The sequence below is a fragment of the Myiozetetes cayanensis genome, unplaced genomic scaffold, assembly GCF_022539395.1.
Source record: "Myiozetetes cayanensis isolate MyiCay16 unplaced genomic scaffold, myiCay2020 scf31, whole genome shotgun sequence".
NCBI classification, from domain to species: domain Eukaryota; kingdom Metazoa; phylum Chordata; class Aves; order Passeriformes; family Tyrannidae; genus Myiozetetes; species Myiozetetes cayanensis.
The window spans coordinates 1,286,292-1,311,119 of NW_026087533.1; the positions used below are offsets into that span (position 1 = coordinate 1,286,292).

The 24,828-nt window shown below is 52.1% G+C and overlaps 1 protein-coding gene across 6 annotated transcripts in view; it reads right to left on the reverse strand.

The window, feature by feature from the left end:
• Window positions 1–16,831: 16,831 nt before the first annotated feature.
• Window positions 16,832–24,828, reverse strand: part of HIVEP3 (HIVEP zinc finger 3) — a 261,024-nt gene continuing 253,027 nt past the window's right edge. For 5 of the 6 annotated variants that reach the window (XM_050326111.1, XM_050326112.1, XM_050326109.1 and 2 more), the window contains one exon: window positions 16,832–23,124. In XM_050326111.1, the coding sequence (XP_050182068.1) occupies window positions 22,291–23,124 (834 nt within the window). In that variant the 3' untranslated portion in view covers window positions 16,832–22,290. The remainder of the gene's footprint in view (window positions 23,125–24,828) is intronic. The other variant, XM_050326114.1, reaches the window with a different exon arrangement.

Below are 24,828 nucleotides of genomic sequence, written 5' to 3' on the forward strand. Positions count from 1 at the left end.
CTGCCTGAGGCTTTGGCTCCCCGGGGTGTCTCAGCCCCAGAGCTCCCGGGAACCCTCCTTGGAAAGTCGGGCACTGTTTCCCCACCCATCGGGCCCAGCAGGGCTTCATGTGCAAGAAAAGTGGCCTCAAGTTGTGTCAGGGCAGGCTCAGGGTGGATCTCAGGGAAAGGTTCTTCCCCCACAGGCTGCTTGGGCACTGAACAGGCTCCCCAGGGCAGTGGGCACAGCCCCAAGGCTGCCAGAGCTGCAGGAGGCTTTGGCTGATCCTCTGGGGCACAGGGGGTGACTCTTGGGGTGCAGGGCTGAGGGTTGGACTGGATGGTCCTTCCAGCTCAGCATATTTTGGGATTCTGGGATTCTGTGAAGAGAGGAAGTGGGAGATGGGCAAAGTTGCACTGGAAGAAAGCTGTGAAACAAGTTTTCAGCATTTTGGTTTAATTTTCCTGGTCTTTTTCGTTTCTCTGCATTCTGGACTGGCACCAGAACCAACACGACAAAGGCTGTTCAAACAGCACCACGGAGCTCACCCCATCCCAGCTCTCTCAGGGGAGACTGGAGAAAATTCCCCTGTGTCCAGAGCCTGCTCATCCCAACACAGTATAAACATACCCACTTGGTAAAGCTTAACAATATCTATTTTCCCTCTGAGCTGCTTGGTTCCCTCAGCCATGCAGCTCTCAGTCCTCTCTCCCTGCACTTTTGGAGGAGCAGCAGCAGCTGGAGCTCCACACCAGGGAGCAGGGATGAGTCCAAGAAGTTACTGGAGTTCAGTGCCCCGTGCCCTCATCCCACCTCTGTTAGGAGACACCAGGGAGCCCAAGGGCTGATCCTTCTCTGGTTCATCTGTGCCAGAGAGGGCTGCAAAGCCTCCCTGTGCTGAGTTTGGGGTCCCAGGTCCCTGCCACACCCTGTTTCCAGCACTTGTCTGCACTCAGAAGGTCCTGAGGATGCAGAAGGGCGGTGGGGGTTGATCACCCACCTCTGGTGGGGTTGCTCTCTGTAGGTCTGGGAGCAGCTCTCCCCAGTGATCCCGGGGCTGAAGGGAGGTTGTGTCACACATGGGCAAAGCCAAGGTGTCCCTGCTCTCTGCAGACCCCTCCTGGAAGCTCTGCTGTGTCCCCCGTGCTGGTGGCTGGTCCCGAGCAGGGCCCCATTCCCATATTCCCGACTCAGCCCTGGTGCTGAGTGTGCCAACAGTTCTCAGCATTGGAAGGCCCCTGGGGTAAAATTTCACACACACTGAGCCCCTTCCAGTGCTGAGGGGGTGTGTGTGTGTGTGTGTGTGTTGGCAGAATCAATTAAAATTCTTGGATCGCCCCCAACAGCTTTGACTCTGTTTGGGCCTAATTCCCAAAGGGGCCCCTTTGCTGCTTCCATGTTGGCTGTGGCCGAGGCCTCTGGAGAACAGACTGGTCCAAGTTGGAATATGTTTTAGATAAACAGTGTGTCAGGTTATGGCACGTGCCCAGCACCCCCAGCCAGGCTCAAATACAAACCCAGCACGAGCCCAGCTCTCCCGGGTGGGTGATGGGACCTCGGTGGTGGCTCTGGGCTCACCATGGGTGGGGGACACCATGAAGCCCTTAAACCCAAGAAAAAACACCAGCAGCCAGGATATTTCCCCTTTGACTGTGGCATCCCACCAGGTGCTCGTGGAGTCATTTGAAGACCATTTCAGGTAAGGAATTTAAGGCCCATCCCAAATCAGTGGGTCGGTGGTGACTCTCACCTGCAGGACGTGGCTCTGCTCCCCTGTGTCCTTGTCATCAGCCTCACTGGGAAGGGAATAAATGAAACATCCCTTTTCTTGCCCTGCAAGAGAAACGTGAACAGGAATTGCCTGTGTGGAGCGACAGGCTGAGCCAGGGGATAAACACGGGGCCTTTTCACAGGGAGACTCCCCCAGGCACCAGGACTATCTGAGGAGTAATCACAGCAAATCAGAGAGTCCACGAGCAGCCAAAAGTGCAGAGACAAAAGCCAGAGCCAAAGCTAAGTGTTTCCAAGCCCGATGATCCCACTTGGGAATCCAAATCTCCAGCTGGGCTGGAGGTTCCATGAGTCCTTTCTCTCGTGCTCCCTTGTGTGGAGCCATCCCTGGGCAGGAGCAGGACACAGAAATGACACAGAGACAACTCCTGGTGACCTGGATCGACCTCCAAAGTTACATCAGGGACCACTCCCCTTGCTCCAGGCCATACCTGGTGCTGAAGATGGGTGTTCCTGGGAGCAGTGAGGATGCAGATGTATCTTGTTTGGATATCCTGGTGGTGAGAGTGTAAACAAAGCTCTGGAGAGAGCTCTGTATCAGTCACTTCACATTGTCATCTTCTCAGGGCTCAGAAGAATCATTTTTGGGTTGAGATTTGAGTAAGGAATGAGTAAAATGGGATTAATATTATCTAGGACTGACTCTGACACCCTCACTGGACCCACACAAGCAGCAGACATGACTCCACTCTGGCAGCTCCACCTTTATCATTTCACTGTAAAAGAAGATATGAATGTGGGGTTTATTTGGAACAATAAATTATGATAAACTGATGATTTTTTTTCCCCTGTTTTTTAAGACTCCAGTCAGGCAATAAGCAGAGAGAGAGGGTGGAAGGAGAACCACCTTTTTTAGGCCAACTCTTACCTGTCTCAACAGCTCAATGTGTCAGCCATCCACCACCCTTCTAGAGTAGGCAGGATAACTCAGTCTAGCAGTTATTCCACTGAATATTTTTAAAATATCAGAAACAAGGCTTTAAATATACATATGTATGTGTGTGTGATATATATCTGGTATAAATATGTGGATATATATCACATGTGAATGAGTGTGCATATCTTTAAAAATATGTTCCTACAGTGCTTAGCCCTCGGTGTCCTACTTTGTGTTTGATGCACAAACCCACAGAAGCTACACTGGCAATCCCTCCATATTAGAATCACAGAGTAGTTTGGGTTGGAAAGAACCTTAAATACCATCCAGTCCCACCCCCTGCCATGGGCAGGGACACCTTCCACTAGCCCAGGTTCCTCCAAGCCCCATCCAACCTGGCCTTGGACACTTCCAGGGATCCAGAGGCAGCCACAGCTTCTCTGGGCAACCTGTGCCAGGGCCTGCCCACCCTCACAGGGAAGAATTTCTCTCCAATATCTCATCTAAACCCTCTCTCTTTCAGTGGGAAGCCATTGCCCCTTGTCCTGTCACTCCAGTTCCTGATAACGAGTCCCTCTCTGGTTTCCTTGGAGCCCCTTCAGATACTGGAAGGTGCTCTGAGGTCTCCACACAACCTTCTCCAGTTCTCTTCCCCAGCTTTATTCTACCACAAAAATTAATGTTCCTCAAACCTAAGGCTTCTTCAGCAACTGAAGCCTCTCCCCAACATTTTATGGCATTTTGCTTCCAGCAAATCTTGCATCATGTTCCCAGCACAGGTGACCTGATTGGTGGTCACTCAGTGCAGAGAGAGCATCACCCATCACTGCTCTGAGGCTGGGACGTCTCCTGCTTCACTTCTCCAGCATTTCTTTGGAGGAAAATCCTCCAGTTTCTCTGTGCAGGCAGCAGAGAGTAGCAGGTTCCACAGCAGAGGATTCAGGTGGTGGTGCTGGGCCAGCTGCCGGTGGGAAGGGCTGGGAGGGCTCAAATGGCAGGGACAGAGGAGTCCAGTGACATCCTGACCACAACTGATGTGACCTCCAAAGGGCTGAGCCTCCTGCTGCTTTAAACCTGTCCCTCAGCTCAGCTGGGCCTTCCCAGCTCCACTTCCTTGACAGGACCCTACAGAAATAACCTCTGATTTCCTAAAGCTCCTGGTGTGTGTTCACCTGCACCTCAGGGTGTGTGTGAGGGAGCAACAGAGACCAGGAGAGCGTGTGTGTGTTTGTGTGTGTGTGTTTGCACCTGGTCAAGAGCACATTTGCACTTCTTTGAGAACACAAAGTGTGTCACTGCAAGCCCAGGCACGTCTGGGCTCCTGCCCAGGGTCCATAGGTGGGTTTCTCCAAGGGAAAATGTGTTTCTTCCACTTTTGGTCTCCTCTTGTCTCTGTTGTTGGTCTCCCCCTTTCAGACCTGTGGTTTCCAAACAGGTCCCCTCAGTGCAGCCCAGCATCTCCCACAACTTGTGGGCACAACTAACTATGAGAGCACTTGAGAGACCCTCCCAGTCACCCCTCCGATGACTCGAGGGTGGAATAACAACCACAAGGATCAGGCTTTCCCTGCCCTTGGTCTTGAAGGAAAGAGAGGCAGGGCCTAAACATGTTGCAAGGAGACAAATTCTTCCCTGAATTGCCCATGGAGTGCCAGCAGCGTGGAGAAACACCCCGATGTCCTTGGAGAAACCCTCTCCCACAAGAGGATCTTGATCTCACAGAGGGATCTCAATCCACCACTGATCCACCCCGTAGTACCCCTGACTTACAGGGCCCTTTAAAAACAAGTGAAAACTCGCAATATTTTCCTTGTGGAGCTTCTCCTCTAAATCAAGATTGATAAAGTGCCAGAAAAAAGGCAGACATTATGCAAGGAGGGGAGATGCAAAAACCCTGCTGGGAAGGAGCTGCGGGGGGAAGGGAGCGAGAGGGAAAATTTGCATTAATTAGTTTGTTTTCTCCTCCCAGACGTGCAGCAAATCTATGCCCAGCGCTGGATTTTTTAAGGAAATGCAGCTTTTTTTTTTTCTTTTTTAAGGAAATAGGGATGATAAAATAATATCCCACTAGGTGGCACTCGGTGGACGCGCATCATTCACTTGGCAGAGCTCTCGCAGAGCCTGTGCCAGGTGGAGCCGGCTGGGGATGGTGCATCCCATGCCCTGGGAGGGCACCCCACGCCCCACGAGCACCGTCCTGAGCACCCACACTCGGCTGGGGGTTGTGCTTCCCCTCGTGCAGCTGAGGGTGCTGCGGTTTGTGTTTCCTGGGTGGGAAACTGAGCCCTAGGGATGTGATTTCCTGGAATGAAACCTTGAAATTGTGACTCCTGTCCTGCCCTGCTCGGGTCAGGGGGCTTCAGCCAGCCAGGAATGGTGTCCCCATCGCACAGCCTTGTGTTGGGGTGACAGAAACCTTGCTTTGAGCCCTCAGTAGATGGCTCGTGCCAGGGAGCTGCCCCAGGAGGGGACTCTAGGACAGGCACAGCAGGAAGGGGCATTTTCTTCCTCTTCTCCTCTTGCTTCCTGACTCCACAGCACAGGAGAGATGGAGAACCAGATCCCCCCCCACCAGGGGAACCTGCTGCAAGCTGTGACAATGTGGTTGGGCCAGAGGAACATCCAGTAAAACCCAAACCCCTTCCTTTCCTCTGGCCTCAAACCCTTCTCTGCCTGTGCCAAGCTCAGGGGTGTCTGTGGGAGCAGCTGATCTGATCCCAGGAGGCTTTTCTTCTCCAGGGTGAGGCTCTTCCCCACAGAGCAGCAGGGAGCTGCTCCCAGGGCATGGGGACACCTCCACATGGTCCTGCCACCCCCGGGGGCTGATGGTGCTTCTGGCTCCTTCCAAAAGGAGCACAAAAATGCTCCCTGACCGAAGGGCTGCTTGGCAGCAGGACTGTGATTTGCCTGCTTGACTGACAGCTTCCCCAGGCAATTTAATTAAAGAGACCAGAGTGCTCCAGGAAAATCATTAATTTCCCTTAAAGAGGAGGCTTTGCCAGCCGTACCTGCCCGACGTGGGGCTGAGGGGAATTGCTCCCCTCCCCCTCCCCCCAGCCCTGCTAATCCAATCATTCCATGGTTCATTCCTGCCAGCTCATTTCGGTTCCATCTGTCAGCAATCCCAGCCCCTCGGATCGGCACCACAAACCCCTCCTGTCCCCTCCCAGCCACACGGGGAATGGTGGTGGGGCTGGAGGGCACAGGCAGGCACCTCCACACAGGCTGGGAACCTGCAGGAACAGGGGCAGGTGTGTCCAGTACCTGAGTGCTGTGCCCAACTCTGGGCCCCTCAGGTTGGGGAGGATGTTGAGGGGCTGGAGCAGGGCCAGGGAAGGGCAACGAGGCTGGGGAAGGGACTGGAGCACAAGTGCTGTGAGGAGAGGCTGAGGGAGCTGGGGGGGCTCAGCCTGGAGAAAAGGAGGCTCAGGGGGGACCTTCTGGCTCTGCAATCCCTGACAGGAGGGGGGAGCCAGGGGGGGTCGGGCTCTGCTCCCAGGGAACAGGGACAGGAGGAGAGGGAACGGCCTCCAGCTGTGCCAGGGGAGGGGCAGGTTGGACATCAGCAGGAATTTCTTGCTGGAAAGGGTGGTCAGGCCTTGGAAGGGGCTGCCCAGGGAGGGGGTGGACTCACCATCCCTGGGGGTGTTTAAGGACAGACTGGACTTGTCACTCAGGGCCATGGTCTGGGTGACAAGGTGGGGTTGGGTCCCAGGTTGGACTCAATGATCTCAGAGGTCTTTTCCAACCTGGCTGATCCTGTGATTGTGTGATTGTGTGATTCAGTGCTGTGAGGGGTGGATGGACACAGGTGGCACTGGGGATGGCCATGACTGGCCTGGGTTTGGCTGTTGTTCTTGCAGGGTTGGTGGAAAAATGGAATTTATTGTTTAGTTGATGGTGCTCAAGGGTTGGGTGGAGGTGAGAGCAGGGATGCTGGTGGGCCAGGTACCTCACAGGGCTTGGGACTGAGGGACCAGAGGGTGACTGGGGTCATCTTTAGTGAGGGTGACCAGAGGGTTACTGTGACCATCTTTAGTCAAGGTATGGGAAGAATGAAGGGAGTGAAGGAAGTCTGAGGCCTGGACACAGATCTAGGTGGGTCCCAGCCTGGGAAACCCAAGTGCAGATTCATTTTGCCTGAGTGCAATGAAACATCACCATGGGAAATCACCCACTGAGTCTGGAGTGACTCAAACCTGGCCAGAGAGGTCAGGCTGCTGCTCCAGGGAGGGTTTGTGGGGAACCAGCTGGGACACTGAGCATGGCTTCTGTTGTGGCTGTGCCACTGAAACCACCACAGTCTGGAAGGCCTGAGACAGGCAAAGCCACAGCCCAGAGCCAGAGGAAAGCAAAGGGACCAGCTATGGGAGGAGCAGCCCAAACTGGGAAGGTGCCAGGAGTGAGCCAAGGGGGCCCAGGTGGGTGGGCCAAGGGTGGTGGGCACTGAACAGGCTCCCCAGGGCAGTGGGCACAGCCCCAAGGCTGCCAGAGCTGCAGGAGGCTTTGGCTGATCCTCTGGGGCACAGGGGGTGACTCTTGGGGCTGGGCCTGTGCAGGGCTGAGGGTTGGACTGGATGGTCCTTGGGGGTCCCTCCCAGCTCAGCACATTCTGGGATTCTGTGGTTGCACCCACAAGTACTCCATGGGTAACTCTGCTCTGCACCCACTGCAAGGTGAGGAGCTGTGACAGACAAAATAAAAGAACCCCATTAGCTACATCTCTTCCCCTTCATCCCCATCCCAGCCCTCCTGAAGGTTGCATACAGAGCTGGAAGTGTTTGTTTGTGTTCTTTGCTCCATGGTTTGGCCACCCATGAGTGAAAAGCGGAGGGTCAAAAAATAAAAAGATTCAGTTCTGTACCCATTCCAGCTGCAGGCCAGGGTTTGGGGAGCTCTTTTCTGGATGCCCTGGACTTGTAAAAGGAACAGCCTTGTGAACCCTGATCTCATCATCTGTATCATGAATAGTGTGGCAGCAGGGCCAGGGCAGTGACTGTCCCTCTGTGCTGGACACTGGTGAGGCCACACCTCGAGTGCTGTGCCCAGTGCTGGGTCCCTCAATTCAGGAAGGACATGGAGGAGCAGGAGCAGCTGAGGGAGCAGGGGGGCTCAGCCTGGAGAAAAGGAGGCTCAGGGGGGACCTTCTGGCTCTGCAATCCCTGACAGGAGGGGGGAGCTGGGGGGGTTTGGGCTCTGCTCCCAGGGAACAGGGACAGGAGGAGAGGGAACGGCCTCCAGCTGTGCCAGAGGAGGCTCAGGTTGGACATGAGGAGGAACTTCTTCCTGGAAAGGGTGGTCAGGCCTTGGAAGGGTCTGCCCAGGGCAGTGGTGGAGTCCCCACCCCTGAAAGTGTTCAAGAAATGGTTTGAGGTGGCTCTCAGTGCTGTGGTTTAGTGACAGGGGGGTGTTCAGTGAACGGTTAGACTTGGTGATCCTGGAAGTCTTTTCCAACGTGAAGGATTCTGTGTTTCTGTGATCGTGGTGCCTACAGGCCCCAGTGGGGTGCACAGCTCATCCCCCTGTCACCCTGCTCAGCGCTGGGAGGCTGCACACACGAGTTCCAGGTGTGTCTGGCTCAAGCTCAGCTCGAGGTTGCTGTGGTGAGGCCACAACCAGACCTGCAGCCCGTGCCACGTGCTGAGGGAGGGCTGAGCCTGGTGCTGTCCTGCCTGTGCTCCTGTTCCCTGGAACAGCAGCAGCTCAGCCCTGCTGCTGCAGAGCATCCCCACCTCCCCCCTCCATCTCTGTGTGGCTGGAGCTGCTGTTCTCTTCTGGAGCCCCAGCATGGGCCCCCTGATGCACCCCAGGCCCAGCGATGGCTTGTGCTGCTCCCTGGCTCAGCCCAGCCTGTGGCCTGAAGCCCAGGCAGGTCCCTGCCTGCCCACCTCGAAAATCAGCCTGCCTGCAGTTCCTGCTGGCTCCAATTATCAACAGCCCAGAATGGGAAATGCAGCCCCTTTTCCTCGTGCAGGAAAAGCGAGCTGTGATTTTTGCCTTGGATGCTCTCAAGAGCTGTCTGCTGGGAATAGCTCATGGGGCAGGAATGTGGCTCTTCCTAGCTCGGATCACTGCTATTTTCCCACTTTAAAACTGGAGGCAAAGAGATCAGCTGTTAATTAGCAGCAGGGGAACTTGCTGCAGGTTCGTTCTGCAGGTTTATGAGGAATTTCCCCTTCTGCAGAACCTCCTGATTAAGGGACAGGCTGCAAAAACGCCGGAACGCTTTCAATCCTGCACAAAGAGCAGGGGCAGTGCCTGAGGGATGGAGGAGTCAGGGGGCAAGGATGGTGTGAGTGCAGAAAAGGAGGATGTGAGATGATGAATGCCAAGCAGCATCCCTTGTTCTGCCTGACAGTGAGATCCCAGCACAGTCCCATCCCTGGCTGGGTTTTTATCTGTGGAATGACCCAATCTCTGAGCTAGTTCAGGCTGTAATAAAAGGGCTGGCGGCTGCAGTGAGCTCCAACCCGTATCACAGCAACAGCAGGAACATTTCAGAGCAGGCTTGGTTTAGCTGCAGCCTCTGGGGTTCTGGGAAACAGCTCTTTAATGTCTGCAAAAGTGCTTTGAAACCCAGGGATGAGAAATGTGGAAGGGGAAGGACGGGGGTGATTGGGAACACGGTGGATTGTGCTTCCAGCAGATCTGAGCTCAGAGAAATCATGCCTGAGGAGCCTCAGGGAGGCAGCTCAGCTCGGATTTCTCCTGATTGAAACAGCTGAAAAGTGTCCAAGGAGAGCCAGGGAGCTGCAGGATCCAAAGGATGCTTCAGGTGGGATGAAGTCAGTGATAAAACAAATGGGCAGCTCTTGATGCTCCAGCAGGGCTGGAGCTGTCAGTGCAAGGGCAGATTGAGCTCTTATTTACCCCGTGCTGGGCAGGTGGGGCTTAAGAACCACTCTGGGCTCCCTCCCTCACACCCAGAGCTGTCTGAATGTCCCAGAAAGGATCTTGGAAACTTCTGTCCCTGATCACTTCCCAACAAAATTTCCTGTGGACCTCGAACAGCCACCCTCTGGGGTGCTTTACTGCACTGCAGACTTGGGGCTGTGGCCGTAGTTTTAACCCCCAGGATGAAACAAGATCAGTGCTCCCTCTTGCACAGCGCTGGAAGGGGGAGGCAGAGAGAGAGCAGAGCCCAAAAATGAGCCACACTGCCCAGAGGGGATGTGCTTTGCCATCCTCAGCTGCCCTTTGGCTCCATCCGTGTCTGCTGCCTTGCTCAGCCACACTTCAAGCTCCTCCCCAGGCTGTGGATACAAATCCACGGGAGATCCAGCACTGCCATGCTTCCATTCCAGAGGCTGCCAGCACATTTTGGAAGTGGAGCTGTCTGATGAGGCCCAGCTCTCCAGATCCCACACTTGCCAATGTCATAAAGGCCTTAAAATGCTGTAATGGGAGCTCTGGTGTCCACCAAAGCCATTCACAGGAGAGGCTGTTGGATTTCACAGCTTCTCCTCCTTACTGAAGCAGTACCCCTGGGTTATTGCACTTATTAAATTAGGAGCTGTAAAGCAACCGGGTAAATAATAAATTGCTAGAAGGAAAGAAAGAAAAAATGCCACCCCTTTCAGTTATTAGTCCAGATGAGTGAATTAGGTGTGGAAACAGCAGCTTTGAAGTTGGGCTCATTAAATCACACACCAATTCAGCACTTATTAGGTCTCCAGTCAGATATATAAAAGCACTGGAAGATGGGTTTGCTGTGAGCAATAGCCATTACTTTTGCTGCTCTGAGCAGCCTGTGAGGCTCCTGCTGATGCTGGGCTGGGAGAGGAGAATTTAAAGCACCAGCCCCTGGTGCCAGGGGAGAGTTTGGGAATTGTGGGGTTTGTCCCTGAAGGAGGAGTTCAGAAAGTGGGTGACAACTACACAGGCATTCACAAGGACCCAGGAAGGCACAGCAAATAAAATGGGAGGAGGGTTTCTGGTCTGTCTGTCCCAGAGGAGGATCACACACCATCAGCCACGACTGCAGTGTCCACCCCAAGAAGTTGAGCAAGGTGGTCCCACACCTCAGGTGCCTTCCCCCCATACCCTCATCCATCCATCCTGGTTATCCTCTTCCTCTTGCATGCCCTGCACACCTTCCCCATAACCCTCATCTCCTCTCCTCCCCACACTTGTCCCCTGCCAGCAGCACTGTCTGGGCAATAAACATTCCAGACCAAAAGGCTGGGCTTCGAGCTTGTCAAAAAATATGAAAATTCCTTCCTTGAGCACAATGCTTCCCTACCTGGTTTTTATTTAGCCTGACCCCTTTAATAAATTTGCCTCCTAATGGGTTACAGAGATCTTAAAACTGGAGATCTCTGCTGGAGCTGAGTGCCAGATCAGCCCTGCTGGCACTTTGTCTTCACAGAGTTATGAGGTTAGAAGGATAATACATTTTTCATCCTTCAGATCTGCCATATGATAGGAAAGATAAGGTCATGATTTCCAGCTTCTTTTCACAGCCACGATACTTAGAAATCTATTTTTATAGCGAAAATTTGGATCCTCGGTTAATAACCTGATTCCAGGAGCAAAAAGCTGCAAGTGCTGAACAATCCGGAGCCAGCAACGGCACGTGTGTGCCTGGGAATTCCCAGGGCTCCCACACTTACAGGACCAAAGGTTTAACCAAATGTTTGGACCATAAAGCCAAATCTCTCTCTGGGAGTTTAGTATTTCATCTCCTAACCCAAATATTCTGGCTGGAATGTTGCATTTCTTCAGGCCTGAAGCAACTGGGCATATCTGTGGCCTGAGCTGCCTTTCAACTTGCAGCTGAAGTGGGGAGAGATCTTCTGAGATAAATAATACACTGAATGTGCCCTCACCCACAGCCACCTCTTGCTGAAGCCATGACCTCTCTGTAGTTGATCTGTAATTTGATGGACAGTAAACCAAACTCAGCTCAAAGGTGGTTTTTTTGAGGTTTGAGGTGGTTGGTGGTTACCTGGTTAAGGGGTGTCCCAAGGGCAAAAGCCCTGGTGCCCTTTCAGTGCTGGGTCTTAGAGGGGACAGTGGCACCAGGATGGGTTTGACAGACCCCCAAAGCTCCTGAGCCCAGAGGGGCAGCAGCAAGGCCTGGCTGGTGTGGCCATCACTGCAGCTCCTGAGAGCCTGGAAGGCTTTAACCCATTCCTCACTCACCGGTGTGCACACTTAGGATCCAGGATTATCCAGGATAATCCAAGGCTGGGAGGGAGTCCAGAGCAGGGTCAGCCAGGGAGTCACACCAGGTTGCTCTGGCCTTCATCTGGTCTGGTCTTGAATGCTCTGCTTGTGCTCCCCTTGGCAAAGTCAGGGCCACACTCCGGAGGGACCTGCCCGGGTCTCACGGGGGGGCAGTGGCAGAGTCCTGGATTTCACAGGGCTGTTAATCCCTCCTGCTGAGCACAGGGTGAGCCACAGCTCCTCCACAACCCAGAGGATGTGGCTGTTTGCATCACTCTTTCTAATGATGAAAGACAAGGTTTCCATTTAATCAGGGCCGGGGAGCTGTGGTTTTACAGAGAAGGAGGGTGTCAGGAGACACCTGCTTAGAGGGAAAGCACAAACTGGCCCTGTGGGCTCACCCCAGCAGTTCCTGCATCCCAATTTTGTGCTGACCCCCTCTGGGGCACAGAGGCTGTGGGGGCACTGGGGACTCCAGCAGGACACGGAGTCTGTTGTGAGGTGATGCTTTTATTTGTCCAAGGGATGTGTGTGAGGAGGATGAAGTCATGGCTCGCCTGCCAGTGCTCCCTGGGAGGGATCTGCTGCAATGATCTGTTATACCAGGCACTATTTTCCCAGGTTTTGCCCACTGCTCAGGTCCCACCAGCTGCAGGAATGGTGCAGGACAGGTTTAGGCTGCTGCCATTCAGCCCTGCAGACACACCCAGACCCTTCTGGTGCACAGCAGTGTCATCATCCATGGGCACAAGGCACAAACCCACCCCCTCATGATGACCACGATGGCTCCATCCCTCGGGGTGTCCTCCACCCCTGCACCACCCAAACCCCATCCCTGTGCCTGAGCCCTTGCTGTCCTTCTACACATCCATCCACCAGACTCTGTGATATGGTTTAGTGGGCACGGTGGGATTTTGTTTGAAGGTTGGGCTTGAGGATTTTCGAGGTCTTTTCCCCCCTTAATGATCCTACAGTTCTAAGCTCCTGCCATCCCTTCTCCTTCCCTTCCTCCCCTGCTCCGCTCCACTCTCAGCAGCCTCCTCCTGTTGTCATAACAACAAGCAGCAGCCCGTGGTGGCCGTGCCAGCCCTTCCAGCAAAAAACACCTCCTCCTGGGAGCAGGCACCGGCTCTCGGCCCCAAACCATCTGGCTGAGCTGGGGAGGGGGCCGGGGGGCAGAGGGACAGGGGCTGCCCTGACCCAGACACACACACTTTGCCTCGGGTTGTGCCCCCAGAACTGGGTGCTGGACACACGGGCACACGTGGAGAGCCGGCCCCAGCTGGTCTCTGCAGCACAGACTCCTCTCCTGCACCCACCTCCTGACACCCCCCTGCTCACCCACATCCTTCTTTCTGCCCGAGTCACAGCAAGGGAATGTGGGGCAGGTGTGGAAAGGGCCATATCCCTGCCCAGCACCCCATGGCAGGGCAGCAAGTGCATCTGCAGAGCTCATCTGTGACTCTCAGCACAGGGGGTGACTCTGGGGATGGGCCTGTGCAGGGCTGAGGATTGGACTGGATGATCCTTGTGGGTCCCTTCCAGCTCAGCACATTCTGGGGTTCTGTGACCTGCCCCAGCCATTCCTCCTCCACAGCAGCTCACCCCAAATCCCTGGAGCCAACCCCTGACCATCCTGGCCCTCAGGTCTCCTCTGCTCCCTCTGTGACACATCCTCATGTGGAGCACCCTGAGGCAAAGCCAGGATCAAACAAGACCAGCTCTGTGCAGATTAAGGAATCCCACAGGCTCCCTGGGGATTGGGATGTGCTTCTCCCAGGGAACCAAGACCACAGGCACAGCCAGGGCTGCTCCTGAAACGCTGGACATCCATCCTGTGGTCCAGAAAGTCAATCAAATCCCAGGTCTCAAAGGGATTTCTCCATAACCAGCAACAGACCAAACCCCCTCCAGACCAGCCTGTTCAAAGCCAGGGGGTTCTGCTACACCCAGAGGTGTGTAAGGAACACAGAGAAATGGAGATCTGGGGTTTAGCTGCTCCTTCTTCATTTCTCATGAGTGTTGTGTGAATTCCATTGAGCCCAGACCTGCTGTTCCAGGACCAAAGACAAACACCCTACTCAGTGGCTCTCAGCCTCTTTCCCAGCTCTTTTCCAGCAAGCCCTGCCAGCTCTACCCCTCAGGGAAGGGTCCAGAGATTTTTGCACTGTGGAAAGGCAAAACCAGAAACCAACCAAAAACCTGCTGGCAGGGCTGGACCTTGGTGGGAAAGGTTGCCCGTGGCCACCTCCACCCTGTCTCTCAGTCCTGCTGCATCTCCCTGGGGACATTATTCCATCCCCAGGCCTTTTCCCTCTGTTATTCCTGCCATGCCAGCAGCTCCCTTTGGTGCAGCTCTGGGCCAGGCTGTGGAGTGACTGAAAGCACATAAACTGATTTTTTTTTGGCTAAAGCCATTCCAGCTACTCCACCCAGGCTCACCAGCCCTTCCCATAGTGGTGCTGGGCTACATCTTCCAACACCACCCATCAGCTGGGCAATCTGCCTCCTCCTTAAATGGCATCCCACTGACAGAGGGCTGGTTGGATGGGATATTGGGAAGGAATCCTTCCCTGGGAGGGTGGGCAGGCCCTGGCACAGGTTGCCCAGAGAAGCTGTGGCTGCCCCTGGAGTCCTTGGAAGTGTCCAAGGCCAGGCTGGAGCACCCTGGGCTAGTGGAGGTGTCCCTGCCCACTGCAGGAGGTCAGAACTGGATGGTATTTTTTAAGGTCTGTGATTCTGTGATTGTTCAACCAAGAGCTTCTGAGAGGTGAAGGAGTGAAGATTTCTGAAGGTGCTTTTATGGCTGTGTTACACAATAAAGGCCTGGTCACAAGTTTCTCTTTCAGGTTCTCCAGTCAAGCTCCTGAGCTGCTGGGGAGAGGGAAAGATCATTTCATCTTGGGACTCGGGGGTCTCAAAAGAACAGCAGGAATTTCAGCCTCCCAGAGAGAGGGACTGGTTTGAACTTCCCAGAGCATTGTCCCAACCCTCCCCTTTTCACAGGGCTATCGGTCACTGCACCTCCCAGGGGAAGTCGCCTGTAACATCAGCCAAATGAGTCTTAATAGTTTGATACCACATTTGGATTCCCAAGGGAGGAAATGTCTGGTCTCTGTGTCTAGAAAACAAAGACTCTATAGGGGGAAGGGATTTCTTGGGACACCTGATTAATTGGAGCCACTCTGGAGATCAGTGTAAACCAAATTGGTTCCAGACTGGGGAGATTAGTGGGGTTTAACTGCAGTGTTCTCCAGACATCTCTGGCTGGCTTTGGAGTGTCTCTGGTTTTAAGCATTGAGAAATATTTCCTTTGATTTGTTTTGGTTTGTTTTGTTTTAAAGGAAAAATCATTCCTCTGGTGCAGAAGCACAAACTGGAGGGGTTGGTGGTGTACCTGGAACAAACCTCACCATCCCACCCCCTCCAGCCAAGGCTCAGTGCCTTCCACCAGCAGCAAGGAAAATCCAAGGAATCCAATCCTCAGCCCTGCACAGGCCCAGCCCCAAGAGCCACCCCTGTGCCCCAGAGGATCAGCCAAAGCCTCCTGCAGCTCTGGCAGCCTTGGGGCTGTGCCCACTGCCCTGGGGAGCCTGTTCAGTGCCCAAGCAGCCTGTGGAGGAAGAACCTTTCCCTGAGATCCAACCTGAGCCTGCCCTGACACAGCTCCAGCCATTCCCTGGGGGCTGTCCCTGCTCCCCCAGAGCAGAGCTCAGTCCTGCCCCTCCTCTGCCCCTGCCCAGGCAGTTGGAACTGCACTGAGGTCTCCCCTCAGTCTCCTCTGCTCCAGCTGAACACACCAAGTGCCCTCAGTGTCCTCACACACCTTCAAATCCAGGCCCTTCCCCATCTCTCATTGCCCTCCTTTGGACACTCTCCAATGGCTCAATCTCTCCCTTCCATTGTGTCCCCCCAAAGTGCCCCAATGTTGAGGTGAGGCCGCCCCAGGGCAGAGCAGAGCGGGACAATCCCCTCCCTCACCCAGCTGGAGATGTTCTGCTCTCCCACATCTCCCCGGGCCCCCAGAGACTTTTTGGATGCACAGACCAAATGGTAGATCCACTTCCACTGCCCCTGGCAGACTCTCAGAGCAGGGACAACTGCAAGAGTGGAACTCCTTGGAGCAGAGGAATGCAGAGCACAGCACCCACCACCCCCAGCCCTCCAACACAGGAGAGCCCTGGGCAGGTGGTACCCAAAGCTGGGCATTGCTGACCTTCATTGGTACCCAAAGCTGGGCATTGCTGACCTTGCTGGTCTGGAGTTTGCTCATGGCCCTACGAGGAGGCCACAGTTGCTGTCTGTAGCTGGGGAGACTGAAGCACGGAGCAGCCAAGTGCTGGGAATGGTTAAACTTCCTTCTGGCTGCTGGATAAATTCAAAAGGAGCCATTGCTGCAAAGCCAGATGGATCTTTAAGAGAGGAGGAAGGCAGAGGTTTGTGCCCTGCCAACGCCTCTCCTTCCTCTCAGTGCTGAAATGGGGCTTTTCTGAGGCTAAATGGAGACCAGACAAGCTTCTCCACCTCTTCTCTCCCCTCCCTCATCCAGCACAGCCACCAGGCTCAGGAAAAAGTGCTGGAGAAGCCCAGGACTCAAGGCCATGGGCTCTGTTCTTGGACAGGGAACAGCTGGTTCTGCAGCCCCACCTGGAGGTTGGTGGTGCCTCCCAACCCAACCCAACCCAACCCAACCCAACCCAACCCAACCCAGCCCAACCCAACCCAACCCAACCCAAGCCATTCTATGAATCCTGGACCCTGCACAGCCTCATCAGAGCATCCACCCTGGGCCTTTGCTCAGGGTTTCCGTGCTGTGAGGATGGAAAACTGGGGAAAAAAATAACAGACTTGTGGCATTTCTTTAGGGCAGAACTTCACCTGCAGCTGGGGGGGTTCAGCAGAGATGGCTTGGTGGGGGTGGTGCAACTTAACCCAACGTTCTCCATCATTTCCCAGGTCCCTGAGTCTGTGCTAAATGCAGTGGCAATTAAAGACTGCCAGCCAGGCCAGTGGTGATTATGTTGGGACTTTAAAATTTATTCCAACATGCTATTTTTTTAAAAATACGCCCAGACTGAGCAGACAATCTGAGCTGTAGTAAAGGCAATATTATACTTGTAAAAACTTCTCATTCACAGTACAGATGTCATTTACAATAAGGGTCACAAACATCAAATACTGAGTAGTTTTCTTTTTCTTTTTTTTTGTTTTGTTGTTTTTTGTGAGTTTTTTGTTCTTTTTGTTTGTTTGTTTGTACATCAGACTGTGCTTTTACCTGCTTTTTTTCTTTTTTTTTTTTTTTTTTTTTTTTTTTTGCACTGATATAACCATACAGACATTGCAAGATGCAAGTGTAGAAACTGGAGTTAAAATAAAATTACAGGCAAAACTACCAAATTACATCGTACGCTGTACATATTTACAGTACCATTTTTTGGAATGTATTGCCATTTTAAGAACATATAGAAACTTTCTACAGACTATTCCACTTACAGAATACATACACCTTTTAGAAAAAAAGGCAAATATTTATCTTACATGAGACCATGTATATTAAATTTGCGTACACATTATTATTATTATTATTATTATTTTACATTACATTTACTAAAGTGATCGTAAGTGCCATCATATCTCAGTAATGAAAACAAATTGGTTTTATGCCATTAGGACTGATTTTTTTTTTCTTTTTTTCCTTTTTTTTTTTTGTAAATAATTTACAATATTTTTTCTTTTTGTAAATACTGTGCAATAGATGGAAATAATAAAAGAGAATTAAAAAAAAAAAAAGGACATGATGAAACAAAGTCAGCAAAAGGAAAAGCTACTGCAAGGACAGCAGGGAAGGGCTAGATCAAACCATCAGGGTTTGGCATGAAATTTGGACTCGTTTTAATGATTTTCCAGGAGTGTATTGCTTGTTCTGGTGCTGTTTCTGTGGATTTTGAAGAAAAAACCAGGTAAAGTGGAAGTTGGTTTGAGGGAAAACCAACTGTGCTGCAGATTTGTGGGTGGAGGGGAGAGCAGAGCGAGGTGGGGGTGGTGGGGGTTGTGCCTGGCAGGGCTCTGGTGGGAAGGACACCGGGATGTGCTGCTCTAGCTGGGAATCTCAGTGGCATCTCCTGCCCCATCCAGCCCAGGGCAGCTTGGAGTGGGATTTGGAGCAGGGTTTGGAGCAGGGTTTGGGACCAGCTTGAAGCACTGGCCAAGCGGTGTCGCTTTAGGGACACCTGGATTGTCACCCCTGGGGAGCAGGTGACAAACTACATTTCTCACTCATAAATTATGAAGTCACAGCTACCTCGTCAGGATTTTTCCTGCTGTGGTTCCTGGGTATCCAGGCAACAACCTGGGAATAACTGGAGCTGGCAGGGATCTGCTCCAAGGCACGGGGGCGTTTTGGGGAGCCAACAGCCCCCTGTCTTCATCCCCTGGTCTGCTCAGCCCTGCAAGACCCCGAGCTCTGTGACCTTGATAAAACCTTGATAAAAGGAGCTCAATTCACGCTTAAGCACAAAGAAGTTCCTAAAACTCCAGAAATACTTCAGCTTAAGCCAAGGTGCAAGTGCTTTATGAGCTCTGGCTGTGAGTCCTGGTATTTCAGATGGACTGTGTCAAGGAATTGTTCCAGAGCAGGGGCCAAGTCCTGTGTGCAGGATGGTTCCTTGGATGCCACAGCATCTGTTTGCCATGGAATACCTGCATTCGTGGAGCTGCACAAACAGCCTATCAGGGAAGGAAATATAAAAAAAAAGCAGGGTTTGGGCTGATTGCCCACAACAAAGAGGAGCAGCCAGGCCCTGGAGGCCACGTGCCTTCATGGATTATAAATTTAAGAACCTCTGCCACGAGAAAAGCAGGGGATTTGATTTCCACCTGCTGATGAAAGGGAGAGGCTGGGCCTCTGGTTTTTCATTTGCCTTATTTGCATTATTAATACATTCTCTTGCAAATAACACTGCTAATTGCTCTGCAAAGCATCTGTACTAACCTAACCCACCCTCGCAGCCCTTGTGGGAAGCAAAACAGGGCTCACCATCCCTGTTTTGCAGACAGAGCAGACATTCAGAGCGATACTAAAAGCTGTGACCACCAGGTGTGACACAGGGCAGCCAAAGCGGGATCCAGGTGGGGGTGATGGCTGGGGCTTGAGCCCTGCTGGGAATGACACCCGAAAACCTCCCAAAATCCGCGACGTTCCTGTGCTCCTTGGCTGAGTAGGAGGCCGGGGGAGAGACGCGTTTGCACAGGGTCACACTAACCCTGCCCGCAGACAGAGATGCTGGTGCCGGCGGGGAGGGCACGCCCTTCCCCGGAGCTCTGAGCTGGCAGTGTGACCATTTAGCCCTTAAATTGCAATTAGGGGGGGGTTGTTTCGTGAGCCTTTTTGCTGCCTATCCAATAGGCCGTATTGCCCGGGGAGGGGCGGGGGACAGCGTGAAGCACCATTTCAGCCCAGCCAGAGCTTCCCCCTTCTCCGTTGAGAAGCCAAACTGGGTCGAGACTCAGCCCTGGGGGTTTTGTGCCCATCTCCTGAGTTTGCAGCGGCCCCTCCACGTGCCCTCTCCGTGCTGGGTGTGGGATCCGAGCAGGGCATGACCCTCACAGCTCCACAGCCCTTCCCCAGAACTCCTCTCCCTGCTTTTATCGGCCCTGGGTGACGAGCCTGGCTGCTCTGCAGCCCAGAGGCAGAAAGCTCCAACTCATCCTGAGCTGCTGGAGAAGCTTCAATAATAATAATAATAATAATGACAATAATAAAAACCCACCACAAAGAAAAAAAAAATCAATAAACCAATATAATGACTTCTGTGTTTTCTTGGGCTTTTTTTTTCCCCCCTCCCGACTCTGTCCATAAATGACGGAGGGGGAAAAAAATCCACGCAAAATATCAACAGGTCAAGGATTCAAATGCAGTTACAGAAAGAAGCTGAGCAAATTTGATCTAGCCCAAAGCTCGTGGCAAATGCACCAAAAAAACCCGGGATGCTGAGTGCACAACTGCTGCAGTATTTTCCTTTATGTACAATTCTTATATATATATATATATATATATATGTGAGAGATATACATATATATATATATAATTAAATACAAAAAAGCTACCTTGTAATAATTTTCAGAGCGTGACAGAGGGGCAAAAAAAGTGGCAGAAGTCAGGAGAGCAATTAAATTTGGTGGATGGTTTCCAGGGATTTCACACCAACCCTGGCTGAGCGCTCCCCTCCCAGCCCTCCTGACTGATATTAAGCACACACTTAAAGCCTGAGCAGGGTTTAAGCTGGTGCTTAAGAGCTGCACTGAACGGAGCTGAACGGAGCTGCAGCCCCTGCTCCTGCCATGGGATCCGAGAAAGAGCCGAAAGCAGGACCAGCTTCCAGGCTCAGGGCCAAGAAAGGGGAAATGGGAAAAAGGAAACTTGATAAAAGTGCTAATTAGGGTTATAAACGGGCTCTGGATGTTGTTTTGGTCAGTGTCACAACCTTAATGTTATTTCCATGATATCTCCTTTTGTACTTAATTCCCTTTACAAGATGAGGGAAAAAAAAAAGAAAAAAAAAGAGAAAAAAATCACAGAAGATTATTAAAAAATTTCTATTCTTTGCCCGTGCGACGGGAACAGTTCATAGCTCATCAAGTCTGGCAAGGAAACATGTTCTCATTCAGGGTCTTATTTGATTATTTTAATTTTTTTTTTTTAACTTTTTATTTGTTTTTTTTAAAAAGTGTATTACGTACCCAATAAACTGGAACAGCTCTGAAAGAAGAAAGAACTGATCCATTGGTTAAATATTTATATTTTTTTTTCTTCTTTTTTTGTATGTTAAAATAAAATAAAAAAAAAAGAGGTTTGTACAGATTCCATAGACCAGAAAACCCTCTGAAGTAGTAAAGAACCCGCTGTTTGCTGGGGCAAACTCTTGGATATTTGTGTTTTAAAAAGAGAATTAATGTGCCAGAGGGGAACGGCTCCGTGGGGTGGCTCTGGATTTGGTATCTATTGGCAGTAGAGGCCTTTGCTCTGCTAGGGATGGGCATCCTTAAAAATCTGCTCTGGCAGAAGCTGCTGTGCATGCAGAACAAGCTGGTTGCAAGCGTTAACCATTCAGCATCACCACGATTCATCTTCCAAATCACCTCAAAACGGGCCCATCGGCGGGGTGGGGCCGTTCTGCTTCAGTAAATAAATAAAGGGTAAAATAAGACACAGAGTTCACTGGTGAGTTCCAGACCCGGCACGTGCAAAGGAGCAGAGCCCAAACCGCTCCTGCATCCCCAGAGCTCCACGGAGCCAAACCAGCCAGGACCGGCCTTGGGATGGGGTGGGGTGGGATGGGAGGGGATGGGATGGGATGGAGGGGCTTTATCTGAGACCAAGAAATGACAGAGGAACAAATGATGGTCGCAAGGCTGAGTTTTCTTCCACTCTGAAGGCGAGGGGGGTGTTTACAGAAGGGCTTCTGCAGCCCAGCCAGGAGGGGTCTCAGGCACAGCTTTGCCGGGCGGGATGGAAGGATTTAAAGCGAGCAGGGGCCGGCTCGTCCAGCGAGAGACACCGATCCTGGCCCTGGGTCTGCATTCCATACATTCCTATGTTCTCGCAGTTCAATCTTTGAAGAAGAACCTTGTTTTTTCTGTCCTTTTTTTTTTTTTTTTTTTTTTTTTTAAAGAAAAGTGCTTTGCTGGGTCCTGCAGGAGGGAGGGATGCTCGCCGTCCGGGTTCGCTCTTTCGAGTGATCGTTTCTCTCTCCCTTCGAACGCCCCTCCCCTGCTCGAGGAAGTGCTACTTTCACTTACAAGTTCAGGGTAAACACGTTTTTGTTTTGTTTTGTTTTGTTTTTTTTCAAATGTAAAGCAGTTTCAACTGTTTAAAGCACAACCATAGGCAACCAGAGGGATGCGAGAAAAAAAAACAACCAAGCACTTTGCAAGAATTAAATAAAGCATGTAATAAATACGAATCATAAACTTCTGTACACAGGAGCAAGGGTTTGGGGTCTTTTTTTCTTCCTTTTTTTTTTTTTAATCATTTAATCGATATAAAAAAAAGTTTTTTCTGGGTTTTTGTTTGTTTGTTTGTTTTCAGTGCATCTTCTTCCTCTTAAAATGCTTAACCCTTTCCTTTCTGCATCTCTCAGGCCCGGAATTACGCACACCTAAATGGCAAAAAAAAAAAAAAAAAAAAAAAAAGACAAAGGTCTAACAAACCCCCTTTCCAAAAAACCTCTAAAAAAATATTCACAGCCTCAAACAGTTTTGTACATTTCAAGCAACAAAAGGTATAGAAAAAGGCACAAGTAACTGCATACATGTGGAGATATAATACCAGACTGGGACAAAGAAAACCAGGACTTTTCCATGGGTTTGGTCATTCACTAGAGTGCTCCTTATGGGTGATTATACTAAAGGAAATAGTGTTGAAAATGTCTGCTGATTTTACAGAGGAAGCCTAAAGGCGGAACAGATGGAGGTTTTTAAGTACTTCCCGCGTTTTCATCCACCTTTTTTTGAGTCTGACCTAAATCTGCGTGCTCTGGGTGTGGGCTGCTCTCTCTGGAGGTGCCCCCTGGGCGCCCGGGCTGCCCGGAGAGGCTCCCGGTGCGCAGGGACAGGGGGTGGCTGGGCGGGGGCTCCGGGGGGCAGTCGTCGTCACACGGTGGGGCATCTGAGATGAAAGTGCAGGGTGACTCAACAGAAGTGCTCGAGCTGCCAGATTGCTTCTTGCCCGTTTGTTTTAGGGGTTCTTCCTCCCCACTCGTCGGAGGCTTTGGACAGTGCTCGTGGGGCGTGCTGGGGCTGGCCGGGCCCGCCTGCTCCTCCGGGCTGGGCTCAGCCAGCGCTTTTACCCTGTGTTCCTCCTGCTCTGTCTGCTGCTGAAGCTCATTAGTCCTCATTTTCTCCTCCAAATAACCCCCACTGGGCTCCGGGGACAGCGTGTACTTGGAAAGCTTTGCAGCCGGGGACACGGACGCCGCTGGGATTTGTGGCTCCTCGTCCCCCCTGGGAGCCCGGCCGAACTCCGTCACGTCTCCGCTTCCAGGGGCGAAGCACCCGGCTTGCAGGGACACCACGGAGCCGGGCACCAGGCTGGGGTGGGAGCTGGGCCTGGCCTGCACCATCTGGATGCCCCCGATGGGGATCATGGGGTAGGGGGTCCTGGTGAGCTGCTGCGAGTGCAGCGGGAGGTGGCTGAAGACGTTCTCCTCCCCTCGGCCCGGGCCGTGGATGTCGTGCGGTGCCTGCAGGGGCCGGGAGCACACGGGCTGTGTGGGGCCAGGGGAGCGTGGTGGGCTCCAGGGCTCGATCTTCTGTGCCAGAGAGGGAAGAGAAAGAGCGGGATCAGTGCAGGGAACGAGTTACACCTTCAGCATCACTAACGCTCGCCACGAGGACGGGGTTTGGCGTTTCATTCTAATCGATCAACCGCAAGATGTGGAGCTCCAGACCTTTAAGGGAAGGAGCAACACAAACCCACAGCATTTGCCTTCTGGGTACAGATGTGCCGTGGTCTGCTGGGGCACAGATCCAGGGCTTTGGCTTAGGCTTGGATCACTGTAAAATCAGAAGTGGTTTGGGTTGGAGGGGACCGTTAAGGGCCATGTAGTCCAACCCTCCTGCCACAACCAGGTTGTTCCAAGCCCTGTCCAACCTGGGTTTGAATGTTCCAGGGATGGGTCACGTGCTACCTCCCTGGGCAGCCTGTGCCAGGGCCTCATCACCCTCCTAGTAAGAAATTTCTTCCCTGTATCTCATCTGAATCTCCCCTCTCTCAGTTTAAAACCACCACCCCTTGTCATCCTCTCAGAGCTGCCTCTGAAACCCCGGCAGAGGATGGCAGTGGTTGCTGCCATCAGAGCTGCTCAGGAGCCCTTTTCAGCCCTTTTCCAGCCCTGGGTTCCTGAGAGCCTGGGCTAATGTTATTTATTTTTTACTGCACTCTCTTAAAGCAGGATTGCACCCTCACAGCTGCTGATTGCAGGGATGCTTCAGACCGAGCGAGAGGCATCGTCAACTCCGGTTTGACCAAAGCACACCCAGTGTGGCCCCACCAACCACCCTCATGGGTGAGATTTTCTCTCGAAACCAAGGGTTAAGGCCCTACAATTTTACCTTTTCCTCTTTCTCTCTCGGTGCTTCCCATAGTTTCCTAATGTACATCATGGAGAGATATGGGGCTAAACAGAAAGGGATTAATTAGTGATGAGGTCACAACTAAACCCCTACACAGGACTCCCAAGAAGGGGAAGCAACAGAAACTGAAATCAACTTTCCACTGAGATGGGGTCAGTGATAAAACGGGAGGATCCACTTAATTTCTTTGTAGGATTATGGAGAACAATCTCCTGACCCTGTGAGCTGGATCTCTATGAAGAGGTGACAGAGGAAAGCAGCAAAAGAGGGCAGAGAGGAGAAAAAGCAAGAGCCACCAAAGATGGTGGGTACTTGGTCAGCCCAAACACTTGCTAAAGGTCACTTATCCACATGAAGTCTTGGCCAAATCACTGTGGGGGTGCTGGGAACCCCCAAACAAATGATATTAATGGTGCAACAGCCACCAGAAGGGGGAACTGCCTTCTGTAAGGGCCAGAGGGAAGAGAGATGGTCGTGGTGGGACTTGACAGAAAGCCTTACACTGAAACTAAGCTAAGAGCATCTTCAAGCTCTGTTTAGGATCTGATAAATCCACCTCTGGTCTTTCTGCCTCTTGTAGCCTTACCAGGAATGTAATTTTTTCAGTGAAAGCCCTGCTGTCCATCTGGCTGAGATATGGGAAGTTTTCCATTCAGGTCTTTTTTGTTGCTTTGGAGACACGTGAGCAAAGTAACTCTGGAAGCATGAAAGGAGCAGGAACAGGGAGTAAAAAGGTGTTTGAGAAGAAGCTGAAAGGTGAGAATGGGCAGAAAAGCAGGGGTTTATTATCTCCTGCTGTGCACTTGGAAGCTTGGGGGAGTTGCTCCAAGTAGTGGCAGCAGGCAGTTGTCCTGACAGAGATGCTTCAGGGTGGAAGGACC